Here is a 23270-nt window from a genome sequence, read left to right as displayed (position 1 = left end):
CTCCGGGCTCCTCCTGTGAACGAAACCAACACACCCGCGAAACGCCAATGAGGAGGCGGAACAACAGGTGGGCGTCCTCGGACCGCGGCTCACGGTTAGTTCAGGGAAACCAGCGGACCGGGATGACCATGCTCCCTGTGGTCTGAGGAAGTTATTTAAGCGTTCTCTGAATATCGCGTGTTTCCTTTCCTTTTCTTCAGGATTTAGTCTTTTTGCGAGGTCCGGAGACGCTCCTCAGAGGCGCTGTCATCGTTGTCTTATTTATAAATCAGAGGAGATCCATTATCGGACATAATTGTGATATAATGGGAGGAGATAAATCACTGTGGCGATAATGTTCAAGGTAAGCCTGGGTTTTTCCTTTACTTACTCACTGAATAAATCATTTATTGTCTTTATATTGAGGTTTCAACTTTGGAAGAACGATTTACAAATTTAAAATGTAATATCGAATCGAGATGAATCCATTACTGCTCTGCCAGCAGAAATACTCTACATGCCATCTTTTGTGCTATCGGAGCTTGTTGTTGCATAATCCAAGAAGTGTAGCAATATCTTGACTATCCCACCATGTGACTCACAACAATAACGCCTCCATCACATTCTTATGTAAGTTTCTGGTCTTCTTTTAGACCCTGGACGTCTTTGACACCCACATTTCTTCTGACAATGAATTTTTTTTCTCTGCTGTCATTCACTTCTTGTTGAATTGAACTGAATTTATTCCCATCGAACTGAATCTACAGACACTGACGTTTTAAAAAAACACACACTAAGTTGTACTTGCAACACATTCATACATTTGTATATTATAATCTGACTTGTTTCACACGTGTAGCATACATTGCATGCATAATAGAGGAGCTCAGGAGCCATGCTTGATCATCTTGGAAGGGCTCATCATTCATATCTAATGTTCATTCACTGATAAGATTAACTAGTTTCCTATCTTCGCAGCTTCCACATCTTGAACCCTGAATTCTGTTCCTCTGAGGATAAAGAGAGGACACCAGAAGACAGAAGTGATTCAGAGAGGTCAGCGGCCTCTCTGACCCAGTTCCCCCCCCCACCCTTCAGGAGTGACATGGAAGTTCTGCGCAAGTCTTCTGTGTTTGCTTCAGAAGTGCTGGATGTGTTCGACCGATCGCTGACCGACAAAGAGCTGGTGTCCCAGTCCAAGGCGCTGTGCAGAGAATACATCCTGTCCAGACTCAACCAGAATGGGCTGGGATGGTCCAAAAGCGAGATCAACTTTTCCCGTACAAACGCGGCGCTCGAGGAGGTGTCCATGGTGCTTTTGTGTCTTGGTAAGAACACGAGGCCTTGAATACTAACAGGCATGAAAAAAAAAGTTGGACTTGCTAAATCTTTGGTAACATTGTGTTTCTACATGACATTATGTCTGGATTGTCCCATGACTTCATTATCATTTCTATCTGTACATGAAGCCTCACACGTTCACTAAAACAATGTTTATGAAGTTGTGGATCTTCACACAAATTCAGACCAAAACTATCACCTTTGGCTTAGCTTTCTGTAAGAGTCCCATGTTTCTTACTTATTGTACTGTCAAACCAACCTGACATGTTTTCCCCATCATGGTGGTCTTGTTGGAGTGTTTGAGATATGGTGTGAAGAATTGGTTTGGTTCATTCAGGGGAGCTCATGTAACAATAATTGAGTATCTCTGTTCATTTATCGATGCAAAAAAAGTTTTAGCCGAGACTTTGAGGCAATATTTACTTCTAAACTACGATGCCACTTAATAATATATAATATATGAATTATTTATTTTAATTTCAGTTAGTAAGCCTAATCAGATTCCCAAAGAATATTGGGATGATATTTAACTGTTGCTACGAATAATTGTGTATCTTTCTGTTAGTTAGCCCTGTAATGAGCTGGCTGCTTGTGCCGGTTGAATCATGCTTTTCGCCCACTTTTTGCAGGGATTGACTCTCGTCATACCTGCAACTTAAATTTTGAAAAAGCAAGTACATATATATATAAAACGGATAAATTTATCTTGGATATATGCCTCAGACAGAGCAACTGTGCCTGTGATTCCCATACACAGCCCCATCTGTACTGAATACTTCACGCTATTATAAGCTCGGTCCAGATGATGAGGCAAACATAATGTCTGAGAACAGCCTGAACCGACTGCAGCTGGAAAACACAGCCTGCTTTTTGTACTGAGTACACATGATATGAATGAGTATGTGATCGCAGTGACTAGTTAGTATTCATCAAAAAATAAACTTAACTTTTTACTACAACATAAAAACCTACTAACTGGAAAAATAGCTATTGTGTTACTTTAAATAGTCTCTAAAACTAGGATGTCCATTGTTTTATTTTAGTTTATTGTTGTTGGTGCACAGAAATTGCAGTTTAGTGTCAATCTAATGATTCCCTGAAGCTGAAGTTAGCTGAAGGGAGTTGCTTCTGAGCAAGTTGAATCTGCTTATGCTGGACAGTTGAAAAGCAGTGTTGCTGTAGGTAGTTCAGGATTAATGAGGTGATATTTCTCCAGTAAGTGGGAGTTTACTGTCGTGGTAAAATTGCCACAATGGCTTCGGCAGAGGAGAAGCTTAACAGCTGGCATAGAGAGCAGGACAGTGATACAGCAGCTCTACAGTTGTTTTTAAAAACATTTAAAGTAATGAACTCACAAAAACTTCAGTAATTTTAATGGCATCGTTAATTTTACTCTGCCCAGAGCGGTGACATTACAGGAATCGGTTTATTTTGGCCCTGATGGCTGGATTAAGCTGCCTGTATCTGCATTAAATTTGCAACACTTCTATCTTTGTCGTTTCATTCAGTCAGCGAATTGCGCTCTTCCTCACAGACTTTTCTCCTTTTTTGTCTCTGCTCTCCCTCTGTTGCGTAGGCGACGAGCTGGAGTGTATGCAGCCCAGTCTGTACAGGAACGTGGCGCGGCAGCTCAACATTTCTGTTTCCATGGAGAACATGGTGTCAGATGCCTTCATCGGCGTGGCAACAGAAATCTTCTCTACAGGTACAAAAACCCAAAGGGGCTGATGATGATGATGATGATGAGGGTGTGATTTATGAAGAAACCTGAGGGTCACGATGTGACCGATGCCTTTTTTTTTTTTCAGCAGCCCGTCTTCCTTGTGAGGAGACATCATGTTCAAAGTCCAAGGTTAAATCTGTGTGAGAGAAATTGAAATCATAAACAACACCAATCGGCTTCATCAGCATTGTGAAGGCTGAAAGGAGAAGTGAAAATACTTTGTTTCTCTGTCATTTCTCCCGCTAGTGGTTAGAATATATTGGGCAACAAGGGAACATTTCGTCCTCTAAGTTGATGTGCTAAAAACGTGAAAACAGAGGAAAGTGTAAGGATTTTAGTAAGTTCGACAGTGTACGAATCGTGGTGGCTCATGTGGTTTGTTCACGGTCTGCAGTGGTCAGTATTTATCAGAAGTTGTCAAAAAAAAAAAAAATCAGGGAAGTAGAATAAGGTTATGGGCAGCCAGGGGTCATTGATGGGAGTGAAGGCTGTCCTGTGTGGTTGAGCTACTGCAGCTCAAACTGCTGCTGAGCTTAACGCCAGTTCCAGTAGAAAGGTGGCACAATACACAGTGAATTACACCTTCTTTCATTCAGGGAGCAAAATATATTTGACCTGTACTTGTGACCGCTGACGGAGCCAGCCTGAGTGATTTCGTGGGGACGGTTCAGTCGTTTTCTTCGGGCCCATCTGGCAGAGAGGAGCTTTCAAGTGAGAGTGAGTGGAAGTGAATCAGGCGTAGGAGGAGTGAGACTTCATCTAAAACACATAATTAGTCCTACATCCAAGTTTCTATGTTTAAACCTGTTGTTTTCTAAACTGAGCACTGTTTACTTTACGTTTTTGTTTTTACCGTTTAGCGGTTGTGACGGAAGCACAGCAGTCCACTAAAAGGCTGTGGGGGTGGGAGGGTTACCAAACAATTGGCCAGATTAAGAAAAGAAAAAAAAAATACAGTCTATAGCAAATATTTCAAGAAAGCAGTGAAAAATATGATCAAGTTTTAAATCCAAGCACCTGATATATCGTACTAAGACAACATAGTGTCGGCCACGTGTGACGAGGCCAGGCCTTTCTGAGTTTGCATGTTCACTCTTATACTTGCATGGGTTTCCTGACGGTACTTGATATCACAGTCTAAATACATGCATGTTACTTTAATTGGGCACTTGAAATTGTGTGCAGGTGTTGGACTGGTAACCTCGACCAAATGTAAATGAACAAAAAAAAAAACAAATATTTATCCAAAAATGCATAAAAACAGGGGTCTCATTAGGCTGTGGATATAATGCAGGGTACAACCCACACAGATCGCTGACTCCATCACAGGAAACATACTCACATTTACACCTTTTAGTGATGTTGATTAATCTTAAAATAATGTTTTGACTGTGAGAGGGAGGCTGGAGAAACGAAACCCCGAGCATTCACATGGAAAACATAAGACTCCACACAGAATCGATCTGAGGTCTTTCTGCTGCGAGACGGCAGTGCAAACCACTTCATCACTCAGCTGCATTTGATGGAGAAGATTAAGAAAATTTTACTGGCATGTCCTCGCAAAAATTAGATTTTTGGGTTACTTGGGTGCGTATTTAGACCTCAAAGGAAAACACTCAGAGAGAGATACCACACGAAAAATGTCTAATTCGATTTGGAGGTTGGTTGTCGAACTCTTGATCTGTGGTTAGATCACAAGTGTTTCACTGCTATTCAGTTTATATTCTGTCGACAAACTATTATGCAAACGGCGTATGTGGTTGTCCCTAATGCTGGGTATAATCATGAGGATTTAGAAACGGCAGCAGATCAGGACAAACTGTTTTAACCGTTACATTATTGTTTCACTCTGTTCGTCATCTCGTACTTGTTTGTGCTTTTCTTAAACTTGCACCGATCCTTTTGCTGAGTTGCCTTGACAACTTGCTTCATGCGCTATTCAAAGCAGCAGTGACATTTTGAAGCAGCCCACTACAGGCGTGTCATGATCTTCTCCGTGAATGCCTCGGGGACAGATTAAACGGTCTGGCCGCATGAAAAACTGACAATTGACACGTTGCCAGGAAAAGATCAAAACCAGACTTGCCCGATATAAGTTTCTTGCTCTCTGTCTGGCTGAAAGTGCGCTTTTGACGTCACAAGAGCGAAGTTTCTGGAAACAGCGTGGGATTCCTCCTGAAGAATAACAAACCAGTGAACCCAGGCTGCTCCAGCCTTCTGGAATGGGTTTAAACGCGGATATAAATAGAATAAAAGTCATGCTAGTTTGTTTTTCTGCTTTTAAATCTGTCATCTTAAAGCATTTTTAAACCAAAAGGGCTGAAATGCACAGCGTGCCTTTGCGTTATAGTCATATATACCTATCAATCACAACATTATGACAACTCACAAGTGTAAAATCTCCCATAGTGGCACCTGTGATTGGCGAGTGTGAGTGGGTTTGAGTCCTTCAACATGAAATGAATGCATTTAGAGCAAGAAAGAATTTGAGGGAGTATGATGAGGAGCATATTTTGATGGCAGAAAGACTCGCAGCTGCAGCTCCTGAGGGAGGTGTGCCTGGTCTGCCGTGGTCAGTATCTGTCAAAAAGTGTCCAAACAAGGAAAAACTGCAGACCTGCAACAAAGTCGCAGGCAGCCAAGGCTCACTGATTCATGATGGGAGGAAAAGATGACTCGTGAGATCCAGTCCAACAAACAGGCTACTGTACCTCTTTTAGCTGCAGAAGTTGATACTGTTTCTGGTATCAGAACACACTGCCTCGCAGTTTGCTGGTGTAGGAGCTGCATATTCCCATCCTGTACCTATCAGTGTCCATGCTGACCCCTGTAAACCAATGAAAGCAGCAATAATAGACACCATTAGAACTGGACCAGAGAGGAATGGAAAGACATGACATGCTCTGATGAATCATGTCTTCTTTGACATCATGTGGATTACCTGAGGCACACTTGGCACAAGGCAAGCTGATCCAAGCAGTGTAATACTTCTGATGCTGGGAAACATTGGATCTGCTGTATATTTTCGATCTATGGAGTCCCCACCTCACAACTTAAAGGATTTTTTTTGTGATAATCTTGGCACCAGATATCACAACACACCTTCAGGAGGCCTAGCGGACTCCATCACTTGGCTGTGCAGACCTGTTTTGGCAGCTAAAGGCGGGGCTACACAGTCGTAGACAGGCGTTCATCCTGATACGTTTCTTCCGAGATAGTTAAGTAGCCATCTGTGCTCTGCTGCAATTCAGTAAAATGCACGTTGCTCATCTCTCCATCCATCCTCGCCTGCCTCCCACTTCTGTTCCTTCTCATTCCGCCCTCCTCTTCTCCAGCTTTATCCCGGACAATCTGGCCTCTATTCTTGGCTGGCTTCTCAGTGGGGAGCGAGACATGACGTGCTCTGACAGCTTCCGTGGACACTGATCTTGTTTAAGCTTGCCCAGAGCCGTATCCTCTTATAGCCACTGTGAGACGCTGAGGTCAGCTTCGAGGAAGAGGCCAATGCTGTTAGATTCTGCGTGGCATCACTCACGGTCAATGTCACAGTTCCAACCTCTCTGGGAACCGTACTTTCTGTTTTCAATTTCTGGATAGACCTCGATTAGCCAGTTGGCTTCACTTGAAGTGAAAGAAGTTTAAGTAGGAGGGAAAAAAGGAACAAAGACTTTAGATATATATTTTTTAATTTGGCTACCTCTAAAATGTTAAATGCATAATGTTAATGGGATCTCAATACTTGCATTGTTGAATTTACATCTGGCGCGGTCCTATAAAGCATCTTATCAGCCACATTAACACACAGACTTGTTGACTGTCGGGTTTATTTCGGTGCAAGGTTCACCAGCTAGCCCACATTCTTCGCGTCAGGTCAGAGAATATGTAACAGACTTAAAGGAAGGAGAAGCCTCACAGGCGTGGGATGTACCGAGAGCAGCAAAAGAAGGTTAATAGCAAGAAATGAGGCCAGTTTATCAATTCTGGTCCGGCCGTGCTGTGACTCTGACGCTGAATTGATTTCAGCTTGAACCACTTGAAGGAATACTTCACTGAGAGTCAGTGTTGGTTTACACAGTGGGTGTAATTTCTTTATTGCGACCTCTTGCTTGTGTACACACACACACACACACACACACAACACACGCACACACACGCCTTACCCTCAGAGGTAAGGTGAAGTAAACCATGTTTGGATACGAAAACAGCACAGTCACTTCTTGCAAATTGATCGAGATGTTTCTCTCACAACTTAATGATTACCATGAACATTCCGACACAAATATCTGTAAAACTATTGTAATTTTAAATATTGGTCCACATTTGAGTTAAATGTCGGATCTTTTTTGCATCATTAAACAAAAAAAAAAAAAGAAGAAGAAAAAAAACAACTTTTAGAGACTTTATTTTCAGCTTTCCCACGGTAAAAAAATGAATTGACTGCTTCTGCCTGTATATTTAATCATATTGAAGTATAAAAAGCACTTCCATCATGTCTGGCTTCAGAATCTTTGATAATTTTCAGTGCGTTCTGAGCTCTTTGAATGTAAAATCAATACGTAGACGATTAAGTGTAACTGATCGATGCTCTCTTTTTTTATACTGTAGGTATAACGTGGGGTAAAGTGGTGTCCATGTATGCAGTAGCTGGAGCCCTGGCTGTGGACTGCGTCAGACACGGCCATCCGACCACAGTGCACATCATAGTGGACAGTCTGGGACAGTTTGTCCGCAAGGTCCTGGTTCAATGGCTGAAGAAGCGTGGAGGATGGGTAAGTGTCTACCAACGCTCATCATCCATTGATCATTCCTGAGATTATACTGTTATGGAAGGAGGTTTTTTTTTTTAAAACCACATTTGTACCCAGTAATTTCAATAATTCCCAAAATATTGCAAATTTATGTGCATTTTATGGGTCAACATTATCAAAATGCTACATAGCTCGTCATGATAAATTAAACATATCTGAAATTTTGTGGCCTTCACCAAAATTGAAGTTTCCCATCTCTATTCCACACCATCCTAGCTAATTGTACTCACTGTAGCGTCTTGAAATCCTCTAGGTTAGATTTATTTATTTTTTTATAAAGAAATGTGTGGGGAAATCGTAAATCTATTAATGTAGAGGGAAAAGGAAGGCAACACACCTTGTTTCTCAATGTGACCAAATACAGTGACTATTAATAAAAAGTTTGTGAAACTTTGGGACTATCCTTGTTTTCTGTATTAGTTTATAACTGATCACATCTACAAGTCAGTCACAAATACAAACAAACCAAACGGTCACAATATTTCATCATGAAATGTTTTAAATGGTTTCATCTTTGCAAAATCAAACTGAGCCGACCTGGACGGCTTGGATGAAAAGTGTCGATCAACAGTGATAAAATTGGCCACAGCAGTAATCCATCAGGACTGGGCGTGGTGACTGTGAGGACTTTGAGTTCACAGAGCGAAAGGTCTGAAACAATAATGTCTTTGGGTGTGGAGTTTAATGTTTTTCCTGACATTGAGCGGATTTCTCGTTCTCCCACAATCCAAAGACATTATTTCAGACCTTTTGCTCTGTGGATGCTGAGGTTGGCCCAAGATAAGTCTCGTCGGAGTAAAATGGGTAAAGAAGATTTTATATGGTGACTCTGGAAACTTATTCTGGTTTCTTGTTGTGCAACACCCACAATTTTCACTCTTCACATTTCTCTCGGGAATCTTGACTCACTGAATGTGCTCTTCAGATGTAGAGGAACCCATTTGTATCATTCTCAAGTAGTGTGCCAGAGCTGTGTGTTCTGCTAAATAATGTTGCTTTTTTGGGGAAAACAAAAGATCGCACAATGCTTAAATGTGGAGCTTTGTAGTTTGAATGGGAATAGCTGGAGTTTGAAATGTGTGCACAGCCAAAACTGCTTGGCTCATTGCCTTAGAAAGAGTTGGGAGTTTTATTTTTTGTGTGGGCTGCGTAGAGGTGATGTTATTTTCTTTTTATTGCTCTCTGCTGCTTTGGATGCTGCTGGATCCACTGCTGCAGACATGATTATTGCATGCTCTATTTTCCATTTCAGTTGCAGACAGAACATAACAGCAGTTTCTCTTCAGTTGATCTGTTTGCTTCACCTTTTTGAAATCAGTATTTTCTTGTTTTTCCCAGGCGGAGATCACAAAATGCGTAGTTAAGAGAGATCTAACCCCCGAACAACACTGGTTGTCCTCCACCGTCGAGTCCCTGAAGTACTTCCTCACCACGATGTACGTCTACATCATGAAAGAGCCGTGAGCAGCGGAGTCGCCGGCCTCAAACAGACTTGCCAGAGACAAAAGCAGGAGACGAGTCGCTGTTCTTGATGAGGATTGAACTTGCTGTGACGAATGGCCATCCAGTAATGTTTCATCAGCAGCGTGTTTTTGTTGTTTTCCACACTGTCGGATGAGTCTGTGAATCTCTTTCATTCCAAGGGTGATACTGAAGAGCATTAAATAGCAGTATTTGCATCCATCTGCCTCCTGTACGCATTTCCTCACTGCTTTACGCCAGTGCAGTAAACCAGGCTTCTCCAGTGCTTTACCTGTCACGTGAGACGATGTTTTTTGGACCTGAGAAGCGTGTAATGCCGCCCAGATAAAGAGTCTGGGCGTTGAATGTGATGCTTCTATATTCAGCAGAATGATGAAGGTGGCTGACGCTTTGGTATCGAAGCTTTTGCGTCGGTCACTTAAGAGTTTTGAGTCTGATAATGGGCTCCAAATCAGAAGCAAATGATCATCTGAGGGGCTACTGCCACTGTTTAACCTTCATGGACTGAATCTTTTGTTCTTTACCAAAGCACAAACAAATGTTTCTCTTACCAAATATGATCCAAAATGACCCAGCAAGCATCCTGGTGTAAGATGAAACAGAAACAAAGGGTCTCATTGTCACCTTTGGCCAAAGAACTGAAAGACAGAGGAATGGAACCTATTGAATGTCCATACTTTAAAGATAGTGATTTATTTTTATTTTTCAAATCTGTAAATACTTTATTTATGATTTCTTTTTCTTCTACTTTTGATTACAACTCCCAACGACTGAGACCATTGCAGTATGCAGGAAGTTGCTACATCGGCTCTCCAGGATGACTGTATGTGTTCGGTGTCACTTTTACAGTGTTCATTTGTAAATGTGTGTGTGTGTGTGTGTGTGTGTGAATGTTTTTTTTTAAACCCACAATAAACTTGAAATCATCACAGACTGGTTTCATTTTGATGCTTTATGTCTCTGTTCTGACACGTTGCAGCAACATTGCCGTCATAAAAACCCTTAGAGCCATTTGTCTTTCACTTACCAACTCTGACCTGATTCCACCTGCTCAGAAACCCTGGCGAAGAACAAAAGTTGAGGTACAGCCTTCTAATTCTGACAGTAAATGTGAGCCAGCAAATGTACAAAATAGTCTCAAAATCCCCCTTTCATCTGGATGTTTCATTGAATCATGAAAGCAGGTATTTTAATTCAGTGCATGAAACAATGTTTGAAGCACATTTGTCACATGATCAATGACGTCAATCAGAATTACAATGTTTTCAAACAAATAGATATAAAGCCACAGCTTTAGTTGTGCTTATGCAAAATGTGTAATTCAGAATTTCCTTACTGGTCAGGTGTGTAGCTGGGATGATCAAAATATCAGAAACATCTGTAATCAGCCCAGTTCAGACTCTTAAGCAATATACTGTATGTATGTAACCTTTATCTAAACAGTGTTTAATTACAAGCTATATAAATTAAGTATGAATGAATTAAATACTTAAATCATAACTGTAGATATATTCAAATGGATATATATAAGTTATAACATATATATATATATATATATATATATATATATATATATATATATATATATATATATATATATATATAACATATATATATGTTTAAAGATGTTTTACTTTAACAATCAAGAGCTTATAAAAAAAAAAAAATCAAGAGCTTGAATGAATGCAAGGTGAATGACTTTTTAAAACTAAATCCGGATGAAATTCCTGATCTGAAAATATTAAGGACAAAAGAAGAACATAGTGGTGGCTAAATTTACACATTTTAATCAAAGAATATTTCTGAAAATATGGTTTCAGCATATTTCTAATAAAGACAAAGAAGTGAACAGAAACATTATGTAGACAAGCCCTGTTCCATGCACAGAAGTTATATAAGCAAAGTGAGCCGTTTCTTTTAATAAATCCACTGTACATACACACGTACCAAGAACACACCCTTTAACATCTCTCCTCGAAGACAGGAGCCAAACTTGGACATCTTGGAGCACACAAAGGAAACAGCGACCTTAAATGGTCATATTTTCTTCCCTGAACACAACCTTTTACTAATAACAGCATCACATAACTAACCTCTGCGGACCCCATGCTCGAAATTAGAGTGTGCTGACTCCGGGACAAGCAGCTGTGTTAGCTTACAATCCTAAAATAGTGCAAAATATGAAAGGACAGCATGTTTTCCATTAATACTCTGTAATGGATTTTACAGTTTAGACTACCAGGAAATAAAATACCGTTAGATTTATAATTCATTCCTTGATTAGATGTCTGGCCATTGCTCTATTATTGCTCAGTAAGGTTATGTAATGCAAGATTTACACCAAGTGTGCAGCACTGTAACCGATTTCCCTCTTTCAGACTCCAGCATAGCTGCACATCTGCTCATGATCACTGACTGTTCTCAGTCTTTCCAAACAGGTGCGTAACTGTGCATGAGAAGCGCTGGCTGCTTGCAGGGTCAGGGTGACCGATGATAGGTGATGTGCAAGTGCTGCATCAGTGGCTGGTCGCCGGTCGCCATGGAAACTGTCTGCTCCAGCTTCCCATCTGGCCGGAGCCGAAACACTCGACAAATCTGAGGGACAGAAAAGAGCAAGCGAGGTCACCGGGAGCAGAAGTTATTTTCTGAGGACAAAGAGCTTCAGAGAGGAGCCTTCATGCCTGTTTTTTCTTCTGCTGACAGAGACTCACACGTGGAACTATTTTAAATGTTAAGATTGCGCCAGCGATGCCGGTACCTGCTGCACGTGAGGCTCCTTCGCGAAAGAGACTCGAGCAATCGCGTGGGTCTGCAGGTTGAGCTGCTGCCCCGTCAGCTCCCCCTCCTCAATCTCCACCAGACCTGCGCAGACACAGAGTCCAATCAGAAATATAAAAATACGGAGGCTAACGTATTAATTCATGTACAGTGGGTTAAAAATTAAAAATACACTTGAAAAGTTTATGTTTCATCGTGTTATTAATTTTACTTTTGTTTATCATTATGAGATACATACCTGAGTTCTGTGCGATGATGAATGCCACTCTGTTGGTGCCCGGCTGCATCCGGATGAAGCCGCTCTCTCTGTGCAGAGGCTTTTTGGACTCCGCATGAAACGCATTGAACCTGTCAAACACCACATTGGCACCGGTGAGGACTGAGCTACGAATGAATGAGCTCTGCTGGCTTTCTTCTGCACCAGAGTTAAATTCAGGAGCAGGACTCAAAACTATCTGCTGAGTTTGAGAGGACTCTATGAACAAATGGGGGAAAAAATATATTGAAAGCTCTGGCCAGCTCCTGCCTTGAATGTTTCAGATGTTTTTATTCCTCCAAAACTTCTGATTCAACAACAAAAAATTCACCATCAGTTTTCTGCACATTCTGATGACAATTAAAGTCTACACAAAAAAATAAGGAAATTTCAGTTTGGAGGATTCTTTCCACATTTTTTTAGCAATAGCTCACATGAAGTTGATGACTGGTTGTCCAACGTGGCTGAAGTTCAGCGTCTCGGTATAGTGGAAAGGTTTAATAGTGGGAAAGCAGCCCTCTCCGGGTTCATCACTCTCCCAGGTACCCAGGAGCCAATCCAGAGGCAGGACAGCGGGGTTCAGGTCCACTGATGAAACACACAGGAGCATTGGTTAAAAACAAACCCATCTGAAATAATGTCAGAGGACAGGCTGCCTGTCTGCAACAGCCAAAGCATCTATTGACAATTGCAAAATTAGGATCCAGGGAACATGCAAAAACCACACAGAAAGGTCCCAAACCAAGAATCAAACTGGGGGGTCCACTTGCAGGTGCACACTTTCAGGATGCATAGATTTTACATTCTATTTTTTTTTTTTAATATAAATGCATCCTGAAATGCCTATTGAAGTTTCCCAATCCTGCAGATCCCTGCCTGTCACGCCAATTGTAAACTGATGGATCATAGTCAAGCTTTTAATAAATAAATAAATAAATAAATAAATAAATAAATAAATAACTGTTCATGATTTTGGATCTGGCGTGTCTGAGCAGACAGGAACAGAAAGCAGGAAGAGAAGCAGGAACAGGACTGTTGTTCACTGACTCCAGAAGATGGCACTGAGGCAACACCGAAGACCTCAGCTGACCTCAAAATGTCAAGGCTGAGTTGCAGGAGGAGGATTGTACAGCTGGTGGCACAAATGAGGAGAAAAAAACCTGAAGAGTGAATGTGTTGTGTTTGCGGAAATGTACAGAAATCAAAGATTAAATAATTCTCCTCCTTTGACACATGTAACACAGATGTTCAGCAAGCACTCGGTAACAAAGTGCATTTATTTAACTTCAAGGTGACTGAGCTAAAGAAGCTTTCGGGTCTTCACAGAAAGTGTTGATGTCGTAAATCAGCTGCTCTCAGTCATCCTCGCGACATTCACGCTGATCGCTGATCTATTTACGTCACGATCACTGGATCTGGAGTCAGAATCAATATGAGCGTTTAACCTACCCGAGTGGCTGACGGGACACGCCATCAGTGAAGCTAACTGCGCCTACAGGACTGTAAAGATAAAGCAAACGCGCAGAAGCGCAGGAATAAAATCATTAAATCGAAATGCGAAGGTCTTCATGCGGCGTGACGTAGGGACACACACGCGTCGCAAGGAATCATGGGTAATGTAGTTTGTTGAAGTGAGGTGAGCAAGGCCTCTAGCTTCATAAAGCGATTATTTTCTTCCCATAGACTTCACGATAATAATATATTATATCACAGCATATTATATTAATAATGTATTATATAGTTTATGCTTCTTCTTCTTCATGATGCAATCTGAAGGAAACGCAACTGTGAGTGCTGGAGCTGAAAAACAGCTAAACTGAAGAAGCTGCTGAAGGAAAATTTGCAAATTCATACTGCTGGTAGTTTAAAAAAAATCAAGACTTTTACTTTAAGGACAAAAGGCAACAATAATGGTTGACAATTTTTTTTTTCAGATGAATTACACCATCACCAAAATTAGTCAACAAGCATATTTTTGCTTGTGAGAGTTTGCTGAGTAACTCAAATGATAGTATCCAACAGTTTTCACCTTGAAAGAGGTACATTTTGCACCTATGGAGTGATGTGTTGAAGTATAGATGCAGTTGTATTGAGAAATGTCACTTAAGCCTCTGGGAGCTCACTGAAACTTCCCAGTTTCCAAGTTCCTAGTTGATTAGAGCTCAGATGTATTCCTCCCTCTTCCCAGTCCCAGGTCTGTATGAGTTCCTCTCTCCAGGTCTGAGTATTCGATCTGAGCTTATGTTTTCTCTTGAGTGCAGTCATTTCACAGGTGTGATAGAGTGAGATGGACTGGTGACCTCTGTAGGGTCCACCTTGACTTTTCCCATAGTGAGCTGAGAGCAGGAATAGATCACTCCGAGAATTTTGCAGTTTTTCTCAAAACTGTAGTGGAGTCTGGATTTTATGTGTCAACAATATATTGGCGTAAACGAAATCTACAACTCAGTCAAAACAACCTCACTCTCCTCACCATGAAAGCATCAGCAATCTCCAACCATGTCCACAGCACCGCCTAGTGGTGAAACCTGCCTGCACTCGACCTGCCACCCACAGGAAAGAGTCAGAGGAGAGGAGACTTGGAAGCCTGCTCAGAACTTCCGTCCAGCATCCAGTAAGAAAACATTTTACTTTAAAGACTTAATGGTTGGTCTCTGCAGTTCCCAATGATGTACAGATGTACATTGATGAGCATGCTGCTCAACTTTGCTATCCCGACTTTATTTATTTATTTATTTATTTAACTAGGCCTACATGTTTTGTGTGTGCTCTGGCTGACTTGCACAGCCCAATAGTATGAGTCAACAGTTAATTTACAACTCTTAAATTCCCTGTGATGGCGTGTGTATTTTTTAATGTAATTTATCTTTGTTTTCACCCTATATTGAATCGATTGTCCAGCGTGTGCTCTGACTTTGCCCGTGAGGTCGTAATAGTCTGACACCATTAAGTTATTTTATCTGTTTTTCACATTTGGTGCTGCAGACTTTAGTGTTCATCTAATAAAGATATTAATTTTTAACTACAACAAGCAAATAAACATAGAACTGTATTTCAAGAACATGGAGCTGGAACAGCGCTTGATCAGCTCTGAGGAGGAAAAAAAAGCCTGCTTCAGGAAAAAGACCAGCAGCTGAGAGATTTTCCGGCCATGCTCCAGCAAAAAGGATGAGGAGGTGACGGCTGAAAGTCACCACTGGTGTGATCAAAGGCAAAGCAGAGAGCAGCAGTGGATTGCAGGAATGGAAGCTCTCTACAAAAACAGTCATGACATCTTGACCAAGAGAACAGGATGGCTGCACAAAAGCTTGCAGTCTTTAAGGAGGAGATTGAAAGCACAATGAGCATCCTTCTTTAAGAGAAGCAAGACTAAAACATTGACTTTCTGTAAAGCTATGGCACTGAATGACAGGATGCTGGACTCTGAGTCAAAGCTGACACAGGTTCAGAACCAAATGCAGCAGAGAGAGGCTGAATGGAGGGAACTGTGTCACAAACAGGCGATGGACGGATCATCCAGACAGCTTTTTAACTGATACATTGTCACTGATTAAACTGCTACCAACGGCTCACAGAAACCTCTTTTGGATCAGTTCATCGCTGTGCCTGGTTCTTTGGAAGATGCTAGAAGTCTCTCCTGCAGCTTGATCGCCCTGAAGAGAAAGCTATGTGGAGACTCATTGCTCTCTTGGGTGATATTAATCAGTCGATGAGAGAGATCAGTTGAACTGTCCTTGTAAGGTCCCTTCAGGGTGGTGTGAGGCGTTGAGAGGCTGAGGCCTGTTTTGACCTCTAACGTGTCACGGAGGCTTAAACCAGGACTGATGTGCAAACTTTCCAGCAGCCCGCGAACCCCAGCATGCACTGCGGGGTCACCTCACCCTTTCGAGCCCAAATGAAGGAATTCTGAACTTTTCATTCAGTATTTCGAATACTGGAATGCTTGACTACAAAATAAAGATAACTTCACAATAAAACACAAAGGAGATGAAAGAATGAATATCCCCCTTGGCTCAGTGCAGATCATTTTACATTTTCTGCAATGTCCCAGGCTTTCTAGAAGTAGGGTTGCATTTCATCAAGTCAGTCACTTTCAGTAATAAGGGTTGTTTTCTGGGTAAGAGTTTAAAATACATTCACCTGAAGTACATGTTAAATGAATCAATGTCCTTAACTCAGATGCAGGAGACATACTTGATAAAATAAAGCACACTTTAATGAAATCTTCAGTGCACTCATCATAACCATATATAACCTTTTTTTTTTTTGGAAGAAAGGCACTTAGTGTATGTTTTCTAAAATCTCTGCAGTCAAAAGGTACAGAAACGGTATGATCTGAAATGTGTGTATTGTTCCGACTGTCCCGCAGGTGGAGACAATAAATGTTCCTTCTTTTATTCCCTAATGAGCGAGTACACAGTCAGTGGGTGGGGGATGAGGGCTCTTAAGCCCTGCTCTTTTTGCAGTTCTTCAGAGCGTCTGCCAGGGCGTGCAGTGCCATGTCAGCATTAGTCTTCTCACAGTTGTATCCCATCAATCCAATCCTGATCACCTAATTAAGAGAGAGGTGGAAAATAAAGCGCAGTGCATTAGAACAGTGCCTGCAGTGAGTCAGCAGGATGATTCAGAGAACTGAACACCAAACCGACGAGACAGCTCTTATTATAACCGGTCTGCCCCATGAGAGTCAGCTCAGGTCACAACAATGTCACCTTCCTTTTTTTTTTTCAAGTTAATGTAAACTATGACCTGTTATTGTTTTTCGAGTGTTGATTTAAGACAAATGAATCTCTGTATTGACTGACCATGCCAATGGAAGGACCCAGTCCCCCTGTCATCTCCATCTGGTGGTGTTTCATCATGTAGGCCAGCAGCTCCCTCCACTCATAACCCTCAGGAATTGCAATGGTGGTGACGGAGGGAAGCCTCAAATCCTGAGGGACAAATAGAAAAAGACCGGAGTCAGAACCAAGCAGCGCAAATACTTTGCTTCTGCATATGTAAAATCATCCGTGCTGTGTGCCCGCCCCACCCTTTCAGGGATGAAGAGCTTGAGGCCCAGGTCTTCCAGGCCTCTGTACAGATAGGCCGCCACCTCTTTGTGTTTCTTCCAGGACGCCTCCAGCCCCTAGAGGGAGACAAACATTCACCAAGCTCAGGCCAACAGATTCTCTTCATGAGATATCTTTCCTCATCCTGCACAATTGATGATTTCAAGGAGTGAAGTCACTGTAATTATATACATAAAAAACATAGCTTATCTACTGTGAGGATAGTCAGTTTGAAAGCATTCTAAACAAATAAAGTCAACCAAATTTGAATTTTCAATCATGCCTAATGACAGAGGAGTTACAGTATTTCTTGTTACCCTCTCAGAAAGAATTGCCAGACTTTCTCTCAGAGCAAAGAATCCAGACACTGGACCTGTGTGGTGATATCTAAAAGAAGAGCACACATCAGTAAATCAGAAAAATTGCACACTGCTTTGTATATATTTTCAGATCACTTGTAGTATTTGATGATTAACACATTTGTCTGAGAATCACAAACATGAACTACAATTTCCTGAGCTTACATTCTGGCTGGTTGACCATCGCAGCCCCAGTAGTTGGACAGATGTGTCATATCGAAGAGGTAGGACACTGGCTTTGTCTTCCTGTTAAACATCTTTTGGCTGCGTGCGAGAACGAACATTTCGCCGCTTCAGAATGTGTCTGTGGAAACGTGGAAACACAGCTCCGAGTCTGTTCTCACCATGCTCTGTCGTTAAAGGAGATGGGTGCCGTGCCAGGAGGTGCATTCAGAGCCTTCTGGGAGCCAGTGTACAGGATGTCGATATCTGGGAACACAACAAGAGGCGGAATAAATCATTCACAGTCACTGGGGGTGAAATGAAGATGTTAATCTTTCATCATTGCCTCACTTTGTTTGTCCATAAAAATTGGTGCTGCTCCAAGAGAAGCAACTGTGTCAACCAGAAGGAGGCAGTTATGTCTGCAGGGAGAAATTGGACATAGAATATATATTTTTTGATACATTTCTTTCAGGCATGATTTGAGACATGTATAGGATCGGGCGCTCACTTTCTGCAGATGTCTCCAACGCCATCCATTGGGTGACAGAGACCAGCAGAAGATTCTCCATGTGTGAGGAAAAACAGGACCGGCTTGTGTTTTTCTACGGCCTACAAAGAGAAGCATGGAGGAGTTAAAGATTCCCCGTGTTCTGGTAAATGCTTCACAGTTTTGGGCATCTTTGGAAACTTGATGGTTACCTGTTCAATTTCTTTATTGGTGAAAAAGCCTCCAGGGGCTTTTACCATCCTGTGGACATTGGCCCCTATGAACATTAAAAAAAAAGAGAGCGAGCGAGAGAGAGAGAGAAAAAACAATAAATGGATAAATTACTACAAGTGTATCTCAAAAATGTGCCTGTCCACATAATCACGTAAAATTGAAAACATTAAAGTCTTGATTTCAGATTTGTGACTATTTATGTTTGATCCATTATATTTTAAATTATAAATCATATCAATCATCATAAAACATGAAACATCCACAAGAGCTGACACCTTCTTTAATTCAAGGCCACAATTTTCAAAATTACAAAAAAGTGTAAACTTTTTAGTTTGTTTGTTAGTTTAGACGTTTTCAACCTTATTCCCAAATTTAACATGGACCCAAACAGATAATAGTTAAATATAATTATGTTCAAATAGCACCTATCATACATAAAATGAAGCTTAGAGTGCTTTACAATTTTAAAAGGGGAAGAAATCTGTTAAAATTCAACATCAGTTCAATAAGACAAGACAAGAACCTTTTAAAGTAGGATGAAAGAAATGAGATGTTCATTATTAGGATGGCATTTTATGTCAGAAAAGTATCCCTTAAAACAGATGTAGTGACTAAACCATGTGTTTTATGTTTTTCCAGATGTGGCTTGTTAATCCAGTATCCAGTAAGAATACATGGATACAATAGCCGTGCTAAACATTAACAGTTTTTCAACATCTGGCTGGTTCAAGGCAGATCTCAGTCTTGGACTGTTTAAGGTGACAAACATACTGTTCCGACCTAGTTTGTGGCTCATTTCAAACTTTAATTTGAGTCAAAAAGCCTTGATGTTTGTAATTTCCTTTTTTTTAATTGCAGAGCCAGACTTTCCCTTTGATTCACACCTTTTCTCTGTCACACACTAAAAGTTTTTTTTTTTGGTTTTGAAGCTGAAGCCGTGTGTTGTACTTTTTACACCCTCTTTGCAGACCCTGCATCTAAACTCTTACCCATTCTCTCTGCAATTTCTGCCACGCGCTCTCCCCAGATGCCGTTGATGGCTACGAGCACGCTCTCTCCGGGCTCCACCGTGTTGAACACCGCGCACTCCATAGCCGCGTGCCCGGAGCCACTCATGACTATGGTCATGTTGTTTTCTGTCTGGAAGATGTACTGGACCCCTTTCTTGATGTCGTTCATAATCTAGGACATGGAATAAAAACGTAAAACAGATTTTCCCAACAATAAGACACAAGCTGTGTGCAGCTTCACTCTCTCCTGTGCGTAATTACGCACAGCCTTTGGGTCGAAGAAGTTTATATTCATCAACTATGCAATTGATTTAAAAACATATAAGCACACTTTGGAATTCACTTTGAGCAAAGCATTTACCTCATACATTTCTGGGTGCAGGTGGCCAATAATAGGTCTGCCCTGAGCTGCTAAGACGCGCGGAGGAACGTTCGAGGGTCCCGGTCCGAACAGGTAGCGGAGAGGCGCTTCCAGCGGTCTGAGCAAGCAGGACGGCGGAGGGACGGTGACGGAGGACATGGAGCGGTCCAGACGCTGCAGCATGGGCGCACCTCTGGCGGCCAGCGGACCGTCGAGAGCCGCCGCCGCCGCCGCCGCCTGCTGAGCGAGCAGCGCGCTCCGGCTGAACAAAGCCCGCTGCATCACGGCTGCTGTGCTGCTCCGGGGAAACCTGCACGGAGTGAGCCTCGGCGTGAGTTTGGGTGAAGATTTAAAAGAAACGGGTCTTTGACCTGCTGGCCACGGGGCGGTGTGCGCCACAAGACGTAGGGATTGGTAACAAGGTGTTTGGAGTACAGTGTCATGTCAAACAGCTCATTTGCATAGGAGGTGAGTGGATACTCTTCATCATTTCTGTCAACCCCTCGAAACATTGCTTTGGATGAATAGAAGTTTTTTTTTTCTCTTTTAAACTTCTGTGTGTCATCTGAAAGCTTCTCAAAGCCTATCAATAAAGGAAGGGGTGAAGGGCTCTGAGAGAAAGACATGATGTGAAGCCCATGTGATTTCATAGAGAAAACTGACAGCACATTGGAGAAAGCTGTAAACCACATGGTGCATTTGTCAAGTTTTAGCACTGTAAAGAATAAGTCCATGAATCACACTCAGAAGAAACATTTCTCATCATCGTGCCTCAACAAGGAGGTGTAAATCCTTGGCTTGTTGTGGAAATCAAGGTAAATAAAATATTGAAAAAGTGTCATCATGTTAAAAACATTAAAAAATTGTAAAATTTTCTCTCAAGTTTTATATTCATAATAGGCGTCTGTCCATGTGTGCCATGCACTCCTCTCACTCTTTGTTTGTTTGTTTGCATAGAGTGATTTTAGTAATCCATCTCCGGATTCGTACTCACAGCACTTGACTGTTGACCTGTGTGGAAAAGCGAGGCCGCGCTCTTGGCAGCTTTGAGCCGGTTGGGGTTAGTTTGTTCGTGCTTTATTGATTTTGTCTGTCCCTTCAGCATTCAGCTGGCAAAGAGGAGTCTCCTCTCAGAGAGCCAATCTGCTGGCTCAGTGGATGAAGTGGGGCAGGCAAATATACAACCACACATTAACCACACAAACAAACACACACAGGCAAATCCGCTAGGACACGCACACACAAACACAGTCTATCTGATATGTTTTATTCATCAAACACGTCATTAAACAAGATCTTCTGTCTGGAATGAAGCAGCAATAATTCGAATTTCATGTTGTTTTAGGTTCACTGTGTTTTTTTAATTGCATTTATTTCACTCAGTATAAACAGTTGTGGGAATGCAAAGATAAGCAGGACTTTACAAACACTCAGAACTGATGAAGCCCAGATGAGAGGTTAAACTGTAACCAAATCCAGAAATGGAGACGTAATGACCAAAATCACTTAGAGTCTTGGTGGACATATCACACCTATTTTCATTTTCAACTTCAACTATTTCAATTATTATGTGTTTGATACATGCGCTCAAGTAAGGCTGTCAAAATGATCTTGCTCAATTTTTTGAGTAGGTGTGTGTTTGGAGCTTGTTGTGACCTCCTGTGAGGGGACAGTTCAAAGGTCTTTTTTTTTCTTTTACATTATTTTCATTGAAAATATCAGCATTTATGCTGTATTCCTAATATTTAAACAAAAGTCCTTCCACAATAGTGTTTGCATCTTCCAGTTTTGGAGGCGTTGTGTCTGTTCGACATAAGGTCCCGGTAAACTGCCAATTAATTAATTAGTGATTTTATCATGATGTTGAAAATCAAATTCAAGCCATTCAGGCCAAACATTTAAAGTGAATACTCCCTGTATTTCTAAAACTGTATGGTTGTCAAACAGCAGTGTAGCATTGTTTAGAGTGTAAATATAAAATTTTGAAAAAAAAAAAACAAAAAAACATTTTTCCTCAATTGCAAAATCTTCCTTCTTCAAACATTTCACTGCAGGTCTGTTTTTTGTGAGGTTATGTCAGAGGATCTGAAGAAAGTGCTCCTGACTGCATGTGGCCGGGTGAATTATTACACCGCTGGTAAATAAGTTGGACCTGGTTTTAACCCCTCCAGTGACCTTTGCCCTGTACTCGGAACTCAAAATATGCCTAAACGGAGAGAGAGAGAGAGACAGAGAGAGAAAGACAGAGAGAGCGAGAGAGATGGTTTTGTTAAAAACATTTTTCCATCCTAGTCTTGACTTTATTTAAACAATTTACAGTCTTTACATTAACCACCCATTCGGACATTATTAGGAAAATATTTCAAGTCAAGGTAATGCAACTTATTGAGTTAACAATAAGGAAAATGCTTCTGCAAGTTGTCAAACAATTCATATAAAAACCAAGGCTGACCAATCAAATTCAATTCCAACTACAAATGGTTTGATGCACAAAGATGTTTCCAACACCCCCAAAAGGTTTCTGCAGGTAACTGCAGGTCACTTTTGTGACCGCTGTAGTCAAAAGTCCAGGAGTCCACAATCAGAGAGTGACTGCTTTATTTTGCAAACAAATCAAAGGCCTCTGTTTACAACTGAAATTCCAAAAAGCTTGGGATGAGGTGCAAACCACACATTCTTACCTCCACAATAGGACACATCAGTTTTTGCAACTTTATAAGGTGAATTAACCCACTTTGAAATTGATGGCAGTGGCATATCTCCAAAAAGAACCACTGCAGTTAATGGCACTAATACATATATGCTTAGAAAAGCAGTGCATATAAAAACTGTTTTGTCCAAGATCTATGCTTAGAAACTGTAGGCATATTTGTGAAAAGTGTCTCTCAAGGTAAAATTGCAAGAACTTTGAATTTTTCATATTCAAATTGAGTATGCCACCATCGATAATGAAATTATTCAAAGAATCTGGAGTGCACAAGAAACAAGGCCAAAGGTCAATATTGAATCATCTTCGAGGCCTCACTCAGCACTGCAGCAAAAAAAAATCATGATTACTTTGTGAAACCACTGCATGGACTCAGCAACACCTTGAACCTGTTCTGTTATCAGTGGAATCAAAATGCCCGACACACCACAACAGCAGCATAATCATTTAATTTGTCATAACTGCAAAGTGCAAAAGCCAGCTCTGCCACAGAAGTGAATTAATGGATTAAAAGTGAGAGGCTTACTCA

At 41.3% G+C, this 23270-nt stretch overlaps 3 protein-coding genes across 5 annotated transcripts; 1 reads left to right on the top strand and 2 right to left on the bottom strand.

Moving 5' to 3' along the window:
* The first annotated feature begins 91 nt into the window (after positions 1–91).
* On the top strand, positions 92–10737 carry bokb (BCL2 family apoptosis regulator BOK b). 3 transcript variants are annotated; one of them, XM_030115709.1, is made up of 6 exons: positions 93–343; positions 958–1307; positions 2897–3025; positions 7649–7812; positions 9190–9318; positions 10722–10737. In XM_030115709.1, exons 2-5 carry the CDS (start codon positions 1085–1087, stop codon positions 9313–9315), a joined length of 642 nt encoding a protein of 213 aa, XP_029971569.1. In that variant the 5' UTR covers positions 93–343; positions 958–1084; the 3' UTR covers positions 9316–9318; positions 10722–10737. The 3 variants fall into 3 exon arrangements, with proteins under 3 accessions (XP_029971570.1, XP_029971569.1, XP_029971567.1); XM_030115710.1 differs by lacking the exon at positions 10722–10737 and having other exon boundaries at positions 92–343; positions 7649–7815; positions 9193–10266; XM_030115707.1 differs by lacking the exon at positions 10722–10737 and having other exon boundaries at positions 9190–10266.
* A 350-nt stretch (positions 10738–11087) lies between these two features.
* Positions 11088–13953, bottom strand: thap4 (THAP domain containing 4). The gene is made up of 5 exons (XM_030114926.1): positions 13817–13953; positions 12802–12955; positions 12350–12459; positions 12092–12195; positions 11088–11928 (listed from the first exon to the last, which is right to left on the bottom strand). Exons 1-5 carry the CDS (start codon positions 13839–13841, stop codon positions 11812–11814), a joined length of 510 nt encoding a protein of 169 aa, XP_029970786.1. The 5' UTR covers positions 13842–13953; the 3' UTR covers positions 11088–11811.
* A 2692-nt stretch (positions 13954–16645) lies between these two features.
* agxtb (alanine--glyoxylate and serine--pyruvate aminotransferase b) lies at positions 16646–20316 on the bottom strand. The gene is made up of 11 exons (XM_030115275.1): positions 20035–20316; positions 19653–19845; positions 18642–18706; positions 18451–18551; positions 18291–18361; positions 18122–18206; positions 17943–18041; positions 17736–17805; positions 17400–17495; positions 17173–17301; positions 16646–16919 (listed from the first exon to the last, which is right to left on the bottom strand). The coding sequence occupies exons 1-11, from the start codon at positions 20314–20316 to the stop codon at positions 16812–16814; spliced, it is 1299 nt and encodes a 432-aa protein (XP_029971135.1). The 3' UTR covers positions 16646–16811.
* Between the last annotated feature and the right edge of the window lie 2954 nt (positions 20317–23270).

The sequence above is a fragment of the Salarias fasciatus genome, chromosome 18 (assembly GCF_902148845.1).
Source record: "Salarias fasciatus chromosome 18, fSalaFa1.1, whole genome shotgun sequence".
In the NCBI taxonomy this organism is placed as follows: Eukaryota; Metazoa; Chordata; class Actinopteri; order Blenniiformes; family Blenniidae; genus Salarias; species Salarias fasciatus.
Note: the sequence above shows the minus strand (reverse complement) of the source record. Positions and strands in the feature narration are given on the sequence as shown.